At 37.3% G+C, this 14,491-nt stretch overlaps 1 protein-coding gene across 1 annotated transcript in view; it reads right to left on the reverse strand.

The window, feature by feature from the left end:
• Positions 1-566: 566 nt before the first annotated feature.
• opn4b (opsin 4b) overlaps positions 567-14,491 on the reverse strand; it is a 47,959-nt gene continuing 34,034 nt past the window's right edge. The window contains exons 4-11 of the mRNA XM_017702833.2: positions 13,121-13,324; positions 12,772-12,943; positions 11,498-11,665; positions 8,908-9,015; positions 6,365-6,539; positions 5,237-5,452; positions 3,972-4,037; positions 567-1,817 (exon numbers count right to left, since the gene is read on the reverse strand). Of these exons, the coding sequence (XP_017558322.1) occupies positions 1,575-1,817; positions 3,972-4,037; positions 5,237-5,452; positions 6,365-6,539; positions 8,908-9,015; positions 11,498-11,665; positions 12,772-12,943; positions 13,121-13,324 (1,352 nt within the window). The 3' untranslated portion in view covers positions 567-1,574. The remainder of the gene's footprint in view (positions 1,818-3,971; positions 4,038-5,236; positions 5,453-6,364; positions 6,540-8,907; positions 9,016-11,497; positions 11,666-12,771; positions 12,944-13,120; positions 13,325-14,491) is intronic.

Here is a 14,491-nt window from a genome sequence, read left to right on the forward strand (position 1 = left end):
TCCATTTTATGGTATGACCTGACAAAGAACAGAGCTGCAGCTGAACTCTCAGGCAGAGGAACACAAGTAACTGATGCTATTAGAGCATTAGCTGTCAAGCATATATCAAGTATATAAATGGCTTTATGCTAAAGAATATTGTAGAATATGTAAAATACTCATTTATAAGTCACAAAATAACCCAAGAACGTGACCTTTGTTGACCCTGCATTTATATTAGGGCTTTTGAAATTAGAAACTAGACATATTTCTATATTTAGTGGAAACCTGTGAGAAACAGGTTTTTGCACCATAACTTACTTTAGAATCATCTAAAATAAGAATATTTCACAAAAAAGTAAAACAGACAATAGTAAAATAGGAAACATATTTGTACTTTGTGTACAAATATATATATATATATAGTGCACATATATATAAATATATACAACTTTTGAAGTTTGCCTATTAAATGACACACACACACACACATATGTATCTATATATATATATATAAATATATATATATATATATATATATATATATATATATATATATATATATGTGTGTGTGTGTGTGTGTGTGTGTGTGTGTGTGTGTCATTTAATGGGCAAACTTCAAAAGTTGTATATGCAAAACTAAATAGAGTGCAGTGCAAAAGTCAGAGACCACCTTTCTCTTCCTTAATTTAGAGTTTAAATGGCCATTAAGTACAAGTTCTCAGGAGGTTTGATATCAGATAATGAACATGAATAAAGAATGGCAGAAAGAAGGGAAAGGTTGAGGAAAAAGCAAGAAAACAGTTTTGTTAAAGTTTTTGTTTGGAGTTTTCAAAACTAGAGTTCAAAAAAATAATAAAACATTATAACAATCATCAAAATTATCGACCTCAGATTAACAGTAATTAACACTTTCATTTTTGAAAGACAGGAGAAAATCAAGCTCCAGGAAGGGGAAGAGTGGAAGCTGTAATAAATTATATAATAAATGTAATATATTCATTCAATAAATGATGGGTCTGACCTTTGCTCAGTACCATATAGTATAATGTTTTATGTGGAATTATGCAAATTCAACAAAATAAAATGCAAATATGCTCACGTTCATGTTTTTAAAATATAAAATAGGTCCAACAGTGAGTCTGTGTAACAGAGTGACAGCATTCCCAAGATGTCTTCCTTCACTTCATAACTTAATCTCCTGCAGAGCACAGATTAGCAGAGCTTGTCGAAATAAAGACCAGATTGTGAACAGACAGCACCTCACTGACACTTCAATGTGTAGTGTAGTGTCTGATTTTGCTGGCTCTTGTGATGCCATCAAATAGGGGCGTCATTCCAGTGTGAAGCAACCCATCAGACTGAAAGTTTGAGGATGGTCAACAATTTTGCTGCTTTGTTTGCAAGTGTTTTACTTCCCAATAACACACACAAACATGTGGCCACCTGGACTAATATCTCTACTTAGACATAATGTATAAAAAACAACTGCACAGTGAGGTGATGTCATGAAATAAAAAGTGGATGCTGGTTGCTTCATGTGGAGAACATGTAACGAGAAGAAGGACGGAGAGGTCAGAGGACCTGGGGCTTGCTCAGCTTCTGTCCAGAGGAACAGCCGTGTTAGTTATACTGTCTGGCTGGGAGATTTTCCTGTTGTCCAACCCAAAGGGTTCCATGGTGACAGAGGTCACTGTGGAGGCACCGGGGAGGCATTTAGAAGGGTGCCCACTGGCCCCGTCTGACTTCAGGGCATGACTGGACTCAGAGGTTACAACGATGGATGGAATCAGAGCTGAGAGGTTCTTATGCTCGGCCTGCTCTGAGATCACATGAGGCTGAGAGAGAGAGGGCGTAAATAATAACAGTGAATTAAACATTATTACACGCTTACCTTGTGCAACTGAACTTTCCTGACCTAATTTTACATTTAATATTGACGTAGCCTCAGCCTGATAATATCCGGACGAAAGCGAAAAGAAGAAGAGAAAAAGCTGAACATAATGAGATAAGCTCAGGCTGAAGCAGGACTGCTGTGAGAAGAAATCGCTGCCAAGGTACAGCAGAAAGGACAAAGGACATCATTTGTTAAGCCAATGTTAGGCCTTAAAAAAACAAGCACATTTTCTCCCTCAGTGGGCACAGTAATTTCTGCAGTGGATGCAGTAAAAACTTCTGAGTGCCCTTAGAGGACTTGCAGAAACAGCTTCTCTGAGCTGCAACATTGAGGGCTGGCCTCCAAGATACAAATGATGTTCAGTCTTAGACTTGGGAACTTGGCATTGTCAGTTCTCAGTATTGAGGAATACACACTATTGTCTAATATAACATTTATTTATCTGATTTCTTCTGAAATACAGCTAAAATAATGATTTCCTAAATTGACTATTTGCAAAACTGAAAGTCCTGCCTCCTTATGTTATTATTGTTGTGTCCATCAAACTTTCAGTAAAGACTACCTGGTAGCACCTGTAGCACTCATGCTAAATGACTGAAGAATATGCAAAAGAAAATTTGGAAGCACATCTAAAACATTTTTCATCAAAACATTAATTGGCTTTTAAGATGTTCAGTGCAGACATGCAGGCAGACCTAACAATATATAAATGTCGGCCAATATAAAGTGAATAAAACCATGTTTACATTAATCAAACAAGGGAAACTGTTTAGTCATTTGAGCAGGTTTTAGTAATGGAAGCTACCTGTTCATTTAAATGACATTTGCTCTCATCCAGAGCGACTTACAATTTGACCATTTTTATACAGGTAGTGTTAGGAGTCTTGCCCAAGGACTCTTATTGGTATAGTGTAGTGTGCTTGCCCAGTCAGGGGATTGAACCCCAGTCTACAGCGCAGAAGCCACCGTTCAGATGAACTAATGCCAAAGTTAACACTACAGCTAGTCAGATCATGCCAGATGCTAAGGAAGACTCATCTTTTGTACAAAGTCTTTCAGAAAACTTTACTGAAACAATACAGTACACAATATCTTTGTGCTCGAAGAAGAAATTTCTTCTTAAGAATGGTTGGTGAATGAGGACCAATGTTTCAGTCAATAATGTCAATGCTGTACTGTCCTGTTTAATCTGACTGATTTATCAAGTTAACTGTCAACAACGTAATTAAGAAAAGTTCACTAGTTACTTAACATGACATTTTTCTCTAAAATTATACTAAAATGATTTCAGGAAATAAGGTAAGCCAGATAAAGGTTAGCTTACCTTAGGGCCAGTATAAGTCTAAATGTTTATAGTTTTGGCATTATTCTATAAATCTGGTCTTCCAGATAAATTAATTAAACTCTTTTGGTTTAGAAAGGCAATAAAAGTAACTTCTAGATGAGCTTGATGAGTGTGTCAAGCATTATAAGTTTCTCTGTTACACATTTCCACAATTTCTTAGTCTAATTTAATTAACAGTCAGTGCCGTTCTCACTGCAGGTTTTTTCTGAGGAGTTCTTGATTTGCCTGGCGGGGGAAGACAAATGTAACTAGCTGAGAGGGCTGTCAATCATAATTTAGCAAATAGTAATCTAGAACAATCTGATCTGTATAAGATAAATTTTTTTTTCAAAAATAAGTATACTAAGATTTGTTAAGATTTTTTCCATAGGAGAATATATTATGTAACTCAATCTTGAAAATGACAGTTATACGAGCTTTTCTGAATGGATTTGATTGTATAACTAGCACTACTACATGCAACCTATACAGATCCTTTAAATTAAAGCATTATATCCTATCAGGCTTGCCCTCTGACTTGCTCATATGTTAGAAATATTTTGTGAATTCATTATTTCATTAATATGTAATTGTAGTAGCAAAGCCTGCATTTCCATTGAAATTAAATCCAGCTGTTGCTCTTTGCCAAGTCGATCTTTATTACTACATGATGGAAACTGACACAGACAACTGAGCAACACAGATTAATGATTGTGACAGTATGTGATCGCTTGAGCTACGCAGGCACAAAATCGATAGTGGTGCACTTACAGTGGGTGACAGATGATTGGACTGGCTAACGTCGGTCATGGAGATGTCATCTTTATCTGCCACAGTCTGTGATTAAGAGACAGACACCATGATAATTATATTATTACAAGGAGCAAGGAGCACAGAATATACTACTGATACCATAGAAATCCTCTTTGTATCTGAACCCAGCCACCCCTCCCTCTAACTTGTGCCATGCTAAAATAGTAACTCATGCTTTGTTTAGCATGTGGGCAGGTGAGCATGAATGGTGGAAGGCCTGAGAAGAGTGCCACTCAGTGGACACACTGGTCACACTCCCCCTGAGCCAGGCCCTCTGGACGTGAGGCTGTTTATGGGGATTATCTCAAAGAGCAACAGATTAGGCCAAGAGAATTATAGCCTAGCCTTAATCGCACAGGAAGAGAGCTCTATTCATTCTGGTCCTGTTCAGACTTGAACTACACAATGATCCATAAACATGTGACCTAAATCAACCTGCTTATTATGATGTGGCCTCATTAAAATCTATTACATTACATTCAGGACTCTTTAGGGCAGAAAGGGACCAAAATCAATACTTTAATTTAATTTCAACAAGGCTTTATTATTTCTTTTGCCATCTAATATTCACTCTTTTGAAACCTATACAAAATACAAAGTCTGTGGATGGGGCTTTAAGCTTGTAAAGCCTTAGGAAGCAAAATTAAACCTCATTGATCTTTGAAGCAGGTAAACAGAGGTGCAGTTGCTATTGATTTCTTTAGTTTATTAACAAAGCGAAATAACTGGCCTTAATTTTCTTGTACAAAACTAAACTGAGGCAAATTAGGGTCTTTACAAGATTAACACCAGTGATTATATTGTACACATGGAAAAGCTTTTTCATCAATCAACAAAGGAATAAAACCTGCAGCACCAGTAGAACCTCAGGGGGTTCTTTCCACACAGCAAAAAATGCTGAGGGAATGAGAGGGAGCAGAACAGAGGATAAAAGGAGGTTTAATTTTAAAACATGTCATTATTTGATAAGCAAGATAGATAGGGAGACACTTGCTTGCAGATACCATGACAGCTAAAAAGCTCATACTTGCAACATTTAATGTAATTTCTGAAGGATCAATGCCATTTATATCACAATTCTACAAGGCCTAATTGAGTTTTTCCTTCCCTGGAAACCCTGTAATTAATTCACCTAATTGTGTGTCACCTAACTTCACAAAAGCTGATTAACTGAGTGAGATATGTGTTTTGTGGCATGCATTATAATGTGGATTCTCACTTACACTGATGTAAGCACAGGTGGTACGGTTTAGACCTGGCTCCAAAGGGCTCTGGCTGCAGTTTCTGTCAAAGCCACCCGAGTTTTGGCCCTTGGCCTTTACCTTCAGCGAGCTGCTCTGCCTATAGTCTGTCAGCTCCTTACGGATATCATATGACACCTGACGACTGGCAGAACGTGATGTTGCACTGGACAGGTCTGCTTCTGTATCTGTCAGACCCTGAGAAACACAGACATTCACAGAAATACTTACACATGGCAGTGAGGATAACAACCTGCAGAAATGTAGGCTTATTATGTAGTTACTATTCTTAACACTTATTGTTCAGTAACTACTATGAATTCCTCATTATTTGTTTATTGTTTGTTCATTGGCAACTGGCATTTCTGTAGTTTTATGCTCAAAAACTATAATACATAAAACGCAACTCATAATACTGTAATAACTGTAATAAATTTTTACATGCCCATTTTTCAAACTTTCTTTATCCCTTAGAATTAAACAGGCTGTGTTGCTGTTTTGACCCTTTAATTTAAATTTGATTTATATGTGACTTAGATGTTTTAGACATAGGACATATTGTATCTGGTTATTAATAGGGAGTCTGTCTCCGTTTGTTGCATTTACAGCCTCATCTGACAAGGCTTTACACCAGATGTTGGAACACTGCTGTGAGGATTTGAGTGCATTCACAAGGACATTACAAGAGAGCATTAGTGAGGTTCTGAATCACTCCAACTCATCCCATCCATCAGGCCAGAGAACACTACTAGTTCTACTACTCTACAGCCCAATGCTTGGGGTCTTTATACCCCTCTAGATGATGCTTATTATTGGGCCTGTTGACTTTAGGCACATGTCTGGCTGTTCCAGTGACTGCCTCTCTACTGGCAATGCATTTCTATGGAAATTATACAAGCTGTGCCCAACTGAACAAACTCTGATTCATCTTAAGGTTACCAGCTTGTACTCTTAGGGTGTTTTGCCTCCCACTGTCGTCCTAGACTCGTTAATTAGAATTTGACTTCAAGAAAAAATCTGTCTTGCAACAACATAGTAGAAAAAGCAGTATATAAATAACATTGAATTGAATTATATTCATGGTGTGAATGGTTAAAGATGCATTCGTACAGACTCGCTGTCGGACACAGAGGATAGGCGGGTCTTGCTGGTGTGTCTGATCTCAGATGACTGGCTGGTGATGGTGGAGCGGCGTGTGGACATGAAGCTGCTGCTAGTGAACCTGTCTCTACGAGGCACACACAACAGTACTCCTAGACACGGGATGTACTTGGCTAAAGCAGACCTGGAAGACAGGAGCGGGGAAGTAGAGGCAGATGGCAGGAGGAGTATATGAAGGAGTGGAAGAATATAATAAAAAAAGAGAGAGAGAAAAAATGGAAAGAAAAATAAAAATAGAAAATGGAAGTAATACAAGGAAATGAAATGCCCAAATCAGCAGCATATTACTTTAAATGAATATAAATGTGAAAGGTATAGACCAGCACAGCCTGAGAGGAGGCAGTTAATCATATATATTTGCACTTCTGTCTTTGTAGAGAAGCACTCTATGTATGACTGTGTCATACATTGCATATGTATGATGTGTACTTGTTATTGATCATTTAACAGTGGTCCAGTACTTCAGAATAAGTCAAATCATCTACTTGATCCCTGTGGCTTCATTTCACTTTTAAATCAAGCGCATGAATTGCAAAGATTGTTCTGCCACATATCACATAACCACCAGCTAGCATCACTGAAAATGCTTCACAAATTTCTGCTAACAATATAGTGATATATAACCTTTAGAACTCATTTTATTGGCTAAAATGATGAAACCATGCTGTTCCAGTACATTAGTAAGTACGTTATTCATTTTTCAGCATCAGGAAAAAACAAAAGCTAAATAAATATTATGTATATATTATATATTTTATCCATCCATCCATCCATCCATCCATTTTCTAAGCCGCTTCTCCGTCAGGGTAGGGACTGCTGGAGCCTATCCCAGCAGTCTTCGGGTGAAAGGCAGGATACACCCTGGACAGGTCACCAGTCCATCGCAGGGCAGACAGACAGACACAGACAGTCACTCACACACTCACACCTATTGGCAATGTAGCATGTCCAATTGGCCTGACTGCATGTCTTTGGACTGTGGGAGGAAACCGGAGAACCCGGAGGAAACCCACGCAGACACGGGGAGAACATGCAAACTCCACACAGAGAGGACCCCGGTCACCCGGCAGGGGAATCGAACCTAGGCCCTCCTTGCTGTGAGGCGACAGCGCTACCCACCACGCCACTGTGCTGCCCTATTATATATTATAACTAAATTTTTTTTTTTCAGTTTTAATGTGCTTTTTAACATGCCATTTTTGCCATTGCTAACAGCATTATTACAGAATCCATACTTTTCATGTGACTTGCTTTCTGGGTTTTAAAGGGGAGGGATAGTTTACAAAGTTCAGTCTAAGAAGTTGGTTGCATTTATGACCCAAGTAATCTCAAACACATTCAATTCACATTGATGTTGCGGTCTGGACTTCTGGGGTGCAGTATACTCCATTGTTTTGAAAAGACCAACAGGCTCCTTTCAGACCCATAGTGTTGAGTTGTCTTCTCACAGTGGAAGGATGGGCGGAAACTTGTGGATTTTTTTTTTTTTTGATCTAAAGCAAGAGTGGAGCTTGATTTTCTCCTCTCACTCAAAGATGAAAGCTTTAAGTGCTGTTTATCTGATGGTGACAGATTTGGCAGTCTACCAGGCAGGTAAAAAAAGTCATGTTTTTTCATGTATTTTTTTCATGTATTGTCCTTTGACTTTATTTTATAATTAAGCTCTTTAGAAATATTTCCTGAAAAATTATTACATTAAATTAGAAATTAAATAAATAATTTAACAGTGATTTTTTGACTGATCTTGCACAGTACTGTGTATAGTTTTATAGATAAAACTACTGAGGTTTGCTTAATAAATGAATAGTATATGTATTTTCTTCATAAAAATACTTTCCAATTTTTTTGGGCGTTTTTAAGTAAATAAAGGCACAGTCTTGTATTCACATTAGGTATAGTTGGTGGGTAATTTGGAGGTTAGAGATTATTTATTGTGCAGTAAAACAAACATTCTTTGTGATTTGTGGGCTAGCATCAAGGGTATTATAAAACCACAAAGGTCACATAAATAATGATTTTACTTATAAAACACCTGACCACATCTAAGTGATCAATAAAACTGGATTGTTTACAGTTTTCTGTCTCTACATGTCTCTTAGATCTGTATATGTTTGTGTTCTCTCATGTGAGCAATCTTAATAGCCTTGTTGTTTGCAGTTCAGCTGAGCTGAGATTGCTTTTGTTTCTTGCTCGAGGCCCCATGTTTCATTTTTGGATTGAAAACTGTGTGTGTGAACTGGGTTATTAGTTATTAACTCTGCATCCTTGACACACCTCCCTGCCTTATTGAGCTCCTGCCCTGATTATTCAAACCCTTTCACTGCACTCAAGAGAACTCACTCATGAAGAAACAAAGCTTGATGCAGGAGTGTGGCTGGATCGCAGCTGTCAGCAGCTGTTCACTTACCATAATAACATAACTTGGTCTATAGATCAAGGCCTAAACCTGCTTCACTCAGCAGCTTTATTTTGGCAGCAGTGAGGCACAGTACCTGTATTTGGGGTGTGTGATGGCATAAATGATGGGGTTGTGAATAGCTGAAGCCTTGGCTATCACAGCAGGAACAGAATTCATGTAGGGTGTAAGCATGTCGGCATAACTAAGCAAGAGAGAGAGAGAATAACATAACCACGTTACATACCTTTACAGCATTATACAAAATACAAGGCTATCAAACATCCATCCATCCATCCATCCATTTTCTAAGCCGCTTCTCCATCAGGGTCAAACAGTATAAATACAACCTCTCACAACTTCATTATACTGCAGAGATAGGAAAGTGGGTGAAATTGCTCTCTTTCATAAGGTGAGTCATGCATATGTTTACTGAACCACCAGTGGTAGTCAGAGACAGAATAGCAGGGTGAGTTAGTGATGTAACATGGCTGAAAAGGACCTCTATCATAAATAAGCAAGGCTAGAAGAAGACAAGGCCAGATGTACTATACATTTTATGCCAGGTTCAAGGCACAAAAAGGATGCCCTAGGAAGCATGTATGTTATGTACAAACAGGCAAAATGCACTCTCTCCCTCATTATATATATATATATATATATATATATATATATATATATATATATGATGGAGTATCATGCAAAAAATGGTGTAGACATTAGGAGATGATTATATAATCTGTTTCAGTGGCCAGTTTGTGTTCACTCTTCTCTGACTGTTAATAAATTAATGCCTATATTGTTGGGTGGCTTTTTTAACCTCTTAAATTCCAGGGCCTATTATATCCTAAGCATTGGACCACCCACATTTCTGGCATTTTTGTGGGATAGCTGGATGGTTGTTGAAAAATGATACCTGATATTGCTGATAATATTTTCCATTAAGTTTCCCATACCAGTCACTTTGCTCTGTCATCACATACTAAAACAGATGTTGACTGTGCAAGTGACAATGTACCACATGTACACTGAGCTGAGCCAAAAAGGAGTCTCTGACAGTCAGCAGCAGAAGAAATGCCAGAATGTCATTGGTATCAGATGATACTATAGGTTTATTATCATATTTAATATTGTAAAGAACAAGATAGTGGTTGGTTAGTGTACTGGGTAACACCTCTGCCTTCTATGCTGTAGACAGGTGTTCCCCACCTGGGTAAACACCCTAAACTATACCAATAAGAATCCTTGGGCAAGACTCCCAACACTGCCTTCACCTACCTTTATAAAATGATCAAACTGTAAGTCGCTCTGGATAAGAGCGTCAGTCAAAATGCCGTGAATGTAAGATGTACAGATGTTAGCATCTGTAGGTGCTAACATTGCATGTAGGCTATAGCCCCTCCATGGTCCCCCTACTTGTAAGTGCATCCCTGATCTTGAGGCCTCATGTTGAGAAATTAAATGGAAAACACCGGAAATTAAGTAAAATGGGGTGGTTAAGAAGTCTACAGTGGCAGCATTTATGGCTGCTAGACAGAGAAACAGGCCTACATTAATATCTTGCATAAAAATAACATGAATTAAAAACACCCATGGTTCATCTTGTGACTCCTACAGAATAGACCTTTCATGTTACAGTCACAGGTGTCAAACTATTCAGTTCAGTAAAATATGTTTTTGTCAGTATACGGCTGTATAATGACACCAAAATTTAAAGAATGTTTGGCCATTGAATGACAGTTACATGAAGTTTTCCTTTGTAATTTTAAAATATATCTCATTATTAAACAGGGTTAATCTACTGCAATAAATCTGCTGTTATGAGGTCCTCTGTTGCTGAGAGAATTCATGAACTACAGTGTTTTTATTGAGATTAAAATGCAACAAGACACCTGTTGATGTCTGTGTTTGACCCACAGTGAGTAAATCCACGTAGCACTAAAAACTTCGTCCTAAATTTATAGCATTCAATTTAGAGATGCTTGAAGTGGAACAAACCCTTTGTTCCACTTCAGAGTGTTTCTGAGAAGCTGCAGAAAGGGATTATGGTATTTGTGGTATTGTGGCATTTGGAAGCCTCTTTGATAATAAAAATTTGTATTCTTAGGCTTCTATGGGCCAATCTGGACAATCCTCTTTATGTTCATTTTCTGAGGGCCTAAATATTTTAAAGACAATAAACAGATCATTTATACAGTTTTCTTTTAGAGGCAACTGGTATTCTACTGATTGCTTTATGCTATGAGCTGCCAAGCTGAGATGACAGTGATGTGATGAGTTAAGCTGAATTCAATTAATGTATAGATGATACATAATGCCTGTGCTAAATGCAGCCACATTAGACTGGAGCAAATAGCTGTATCTTTCTGGGCTACATATAATGCATTTATAATGTAATCCTATTTATTTATACATGTATTCTGTGTCAACGTATCCAGAGCCATTCATTCATTTTAAGAGACAATAACAAATTTTTATGACACTTATAATGGTCTCTTAGTTACTGCAAGCATTCGGCTTCCATTAAAAGTACTGACTATTGAGAATTCAGAATTCTATTCAAAACTAAGAGAAAGAACTATTATGTGTCTCTATTGAGAATATACAGTACAGAGTTTGAGAGGTCATGTGGAAAACTCACTATTTAGATTAAGCCCTATATGATACATGCGTGTGTTCATTCTCACCCTGCAAAAGCAGTCAGAGCCACACAGGAGTATGGAGACCAGGAGATAACATACAGCAGGATGACAATGAGAGCCACCTTCGCCATCTTCCACTCACTCTTCATTCGGTGGAACTTTTTGATTGAGTCTTTGGTAGTTCCCCCTTCTGCACTGATTTTCCCCACAGCACTGTCACACATCCACCCCCACACACACACACACACACACACACACACACACACACACACACATAGATCCAATAAATTACATAAATAGTACAAATAATATTAATATGTCAATCTTTTCTTCAGGGCATGGTTATGTATGTTTGTATTTATTTATTTATTTATTTATTTAATAAAAATAAAGTATTTCTACTAATCAACAAATCGATTTGTATGTGTGAATATATAGAACACAGTTCTGTATGTGTGAAGAACGCCTCCAGCCAGTGCATGTATTTTCCATCACCAGCATACTTGATTTAACAGAATGAAGCACTGATTAGCCAAATGAGCTACTGGATGATACCTACAATGAATACTGGGCTGCACCGTGGCGAGGTTTGGAGTTACTAAACAAAGAGTACTAAAATTACTACTTAAATACTGCTTAAATTACTACAAATGAACGCTGTCTGGTCAGATAAATCTAGCTTTTTAAATATAATTTTCTCAGGTACTTAAAACCTTTGCACAGTACTGTTAGTTTGCTAAACTTTCAAGAAAACTTCAAAAACTATTCCATTTACATGAATGGAAAATGAGAGGTATACAATTTTCTGAATAGTGTATTGAGAATTTCATATATTTTTAAATATCACTGACACCTACCAGAGATAATTCTTACACATATCTATTTACATATTGCTGCTGTTGGAAGAAAACCTCGTATCTCCATTTTTGCTGTTTTTCAGTTTTTGACATAATGTGAAAATGCCTGTTACCCTTTATATTTTTTGTAAATTTCATGATGCTTGGACCAAAAGAAATGGCCCAAAATTACTTGGAAAACTGTCTGGTTCCATTGACTTACATTAAAAGTAAAGTATGTTTTTTCCTTCTCCTGTAAAGTTACCATTTTGCAGATACAAGGTTTTGTTCTGACAACAGCGATATACAATTCTTAAGTAGTACACTTCTGTTCATCCAGTGCACTAGCCTCATAAAGTTAGTGTAAATGTAAATTGAATGACACATTTTACTTCTTTATTTAATTCAAAGATTTAAGTAAATCCTGTGATCCTCTAGATGAGTATATCTGTGTCTGCTAACAGCGAGTCAACCTGAGCTGACCTGGTCGTGTTCCGAATGGCACGGAAGATGCAGAAGTAGCAGTACATAATGACAAACAGGGGGATAAAGAAGACGAAGACGAAGAGCAGCATTGTGTAGGCGCGTACAGATGGAGTGAAGGTCATGTAGTCCCATGTGCAGGACGTCAACAGTCCCTCAGGAACGTAAGCACCTGGAACAAAGCGTATACAACACAGCAATGTTTTCAACCCACAGGGACCCCCTGCTGCAAGATAGGAAAGAATAAAAATGTGGATTGTCTGAGAGTCTCTGAGGATTGAGCTGTGAAATGCTGCAGGAATCAAAGCATGCATGGCATATGTGTGTGAGGGAGAGACAGATTACTCACTCCATCCAAAGAAGGGAGGTAGACTCCAGCACATGGTGTACAGCCAGGCAATAACGAGGATGATGAGGGCGCGCTTGTGTGACATCTTGCCGATGGAGGCCAGAGGGCGAGTGATTACGAAGTATCGATCCACTGCAATGACCATAAGTGTAATCATGGAGCACATCCCAAACAGAGCACCACAAAACGCATACAACTCACAGCCTACAGAGAGAGAGAGAGAGAGAGAGAGAGAGAGAGATGCAGTGAAGACAAGAGAGACTCCAGTTCCTGTTGAAATTCCAGTTCATTAGAGCTGAAGGCTGACCAGACACTTTTTTTGGCAGCTCTGGTTCTGGAAGTGAAAATCTTATTTATTTTCTTCATGGCCATTTTCAAAAATCCTTATATAAAGAGTTTTAAGTACTCAATCGGACCAACCAACTATGAGATTAATCATTATATTATGAACATTTATTTGGGTGGGAAAAATACTTTCTGTAAGCTGTTTTTTTGTAACATTATATATGTTTAATAGTGTTTTACCATTGTTTATATTAGAATTTTATGCACATTCAGCATTTTGTCTTTCTGGTTTCATGGTTCTTTTTTTTACTTATTCGCTAGTAAGTTGCTTAGCAGTCATGTAACAGTGAGCCTTACTATAAAAAATGATATCTTGAAAGATATGAAATAAATGAATTGAAATAAAAGAATATGACCTACTTGATTTCATTTATTTCACTCAGTAAAGTGGTCTAAAAAGACAAATATAATTACCAAAATTTTACTTGAGAAGTATACAAAGTGTATTAATGTGTGATCATCCTAAGGAAAGGGGATATTTGTTATTTGTGCTTGACTCTACAGAAGCCTCCTAGGGGACAGAGGGTAGAACAGTGAGAGAGTTTTAAACCCAGCTATTTTATTTAATTTCATTTCAATTATTTCCACTGTTTTATAACAATTTCTGTTTCTAGATGCCAGTGACAGAAACTCGCAAAAGTATTTCCCTGTCTTTATGTGCAAGGTCTCCCTGTCATTCCTGAAACAAATTGAAGGCAAATCTGAGATTGAAAATATAGTTTTACGTATTCCAATTTGTTGTGCAAAGTAATTAGAATGATAATGTCATCTATATGTTTTTTTAGTTTCATGCAGCAGCATGTCATGATGACTTGATCTGTATGTACAATGCTCAAAAAAATAAAGGGAACACTCAAATAACACATCCTAGATCTAAATGAATGAAATATTTTCATTGAATACTTTGTTCAGTACAAAGTTGAATGTGCTGACAACAAAATCACACAAAAATCATCAATGGAAATCAAATTTATTAACCAATGGAGGCCTGGATTTAGAGTCACACACAAAATTAAAGTAGAAAAA

This window comes from Pygocentrus nattereri, chromosome 13 (genome assembly GCF_015220715.1).
Source record: "Pygocentrus nattereri isolate fPygNat1 chromosome 13, fPygNat1.pri, whole genome shotgun sequence".
Taxonomy (NCBI): domain Eukaryota; kingdom Metazoa; phylum Chordata; class Actinopteri; order Characiformes; family Serrasalmidae; genus Pygocentrus; species Pygocentrus nattereri.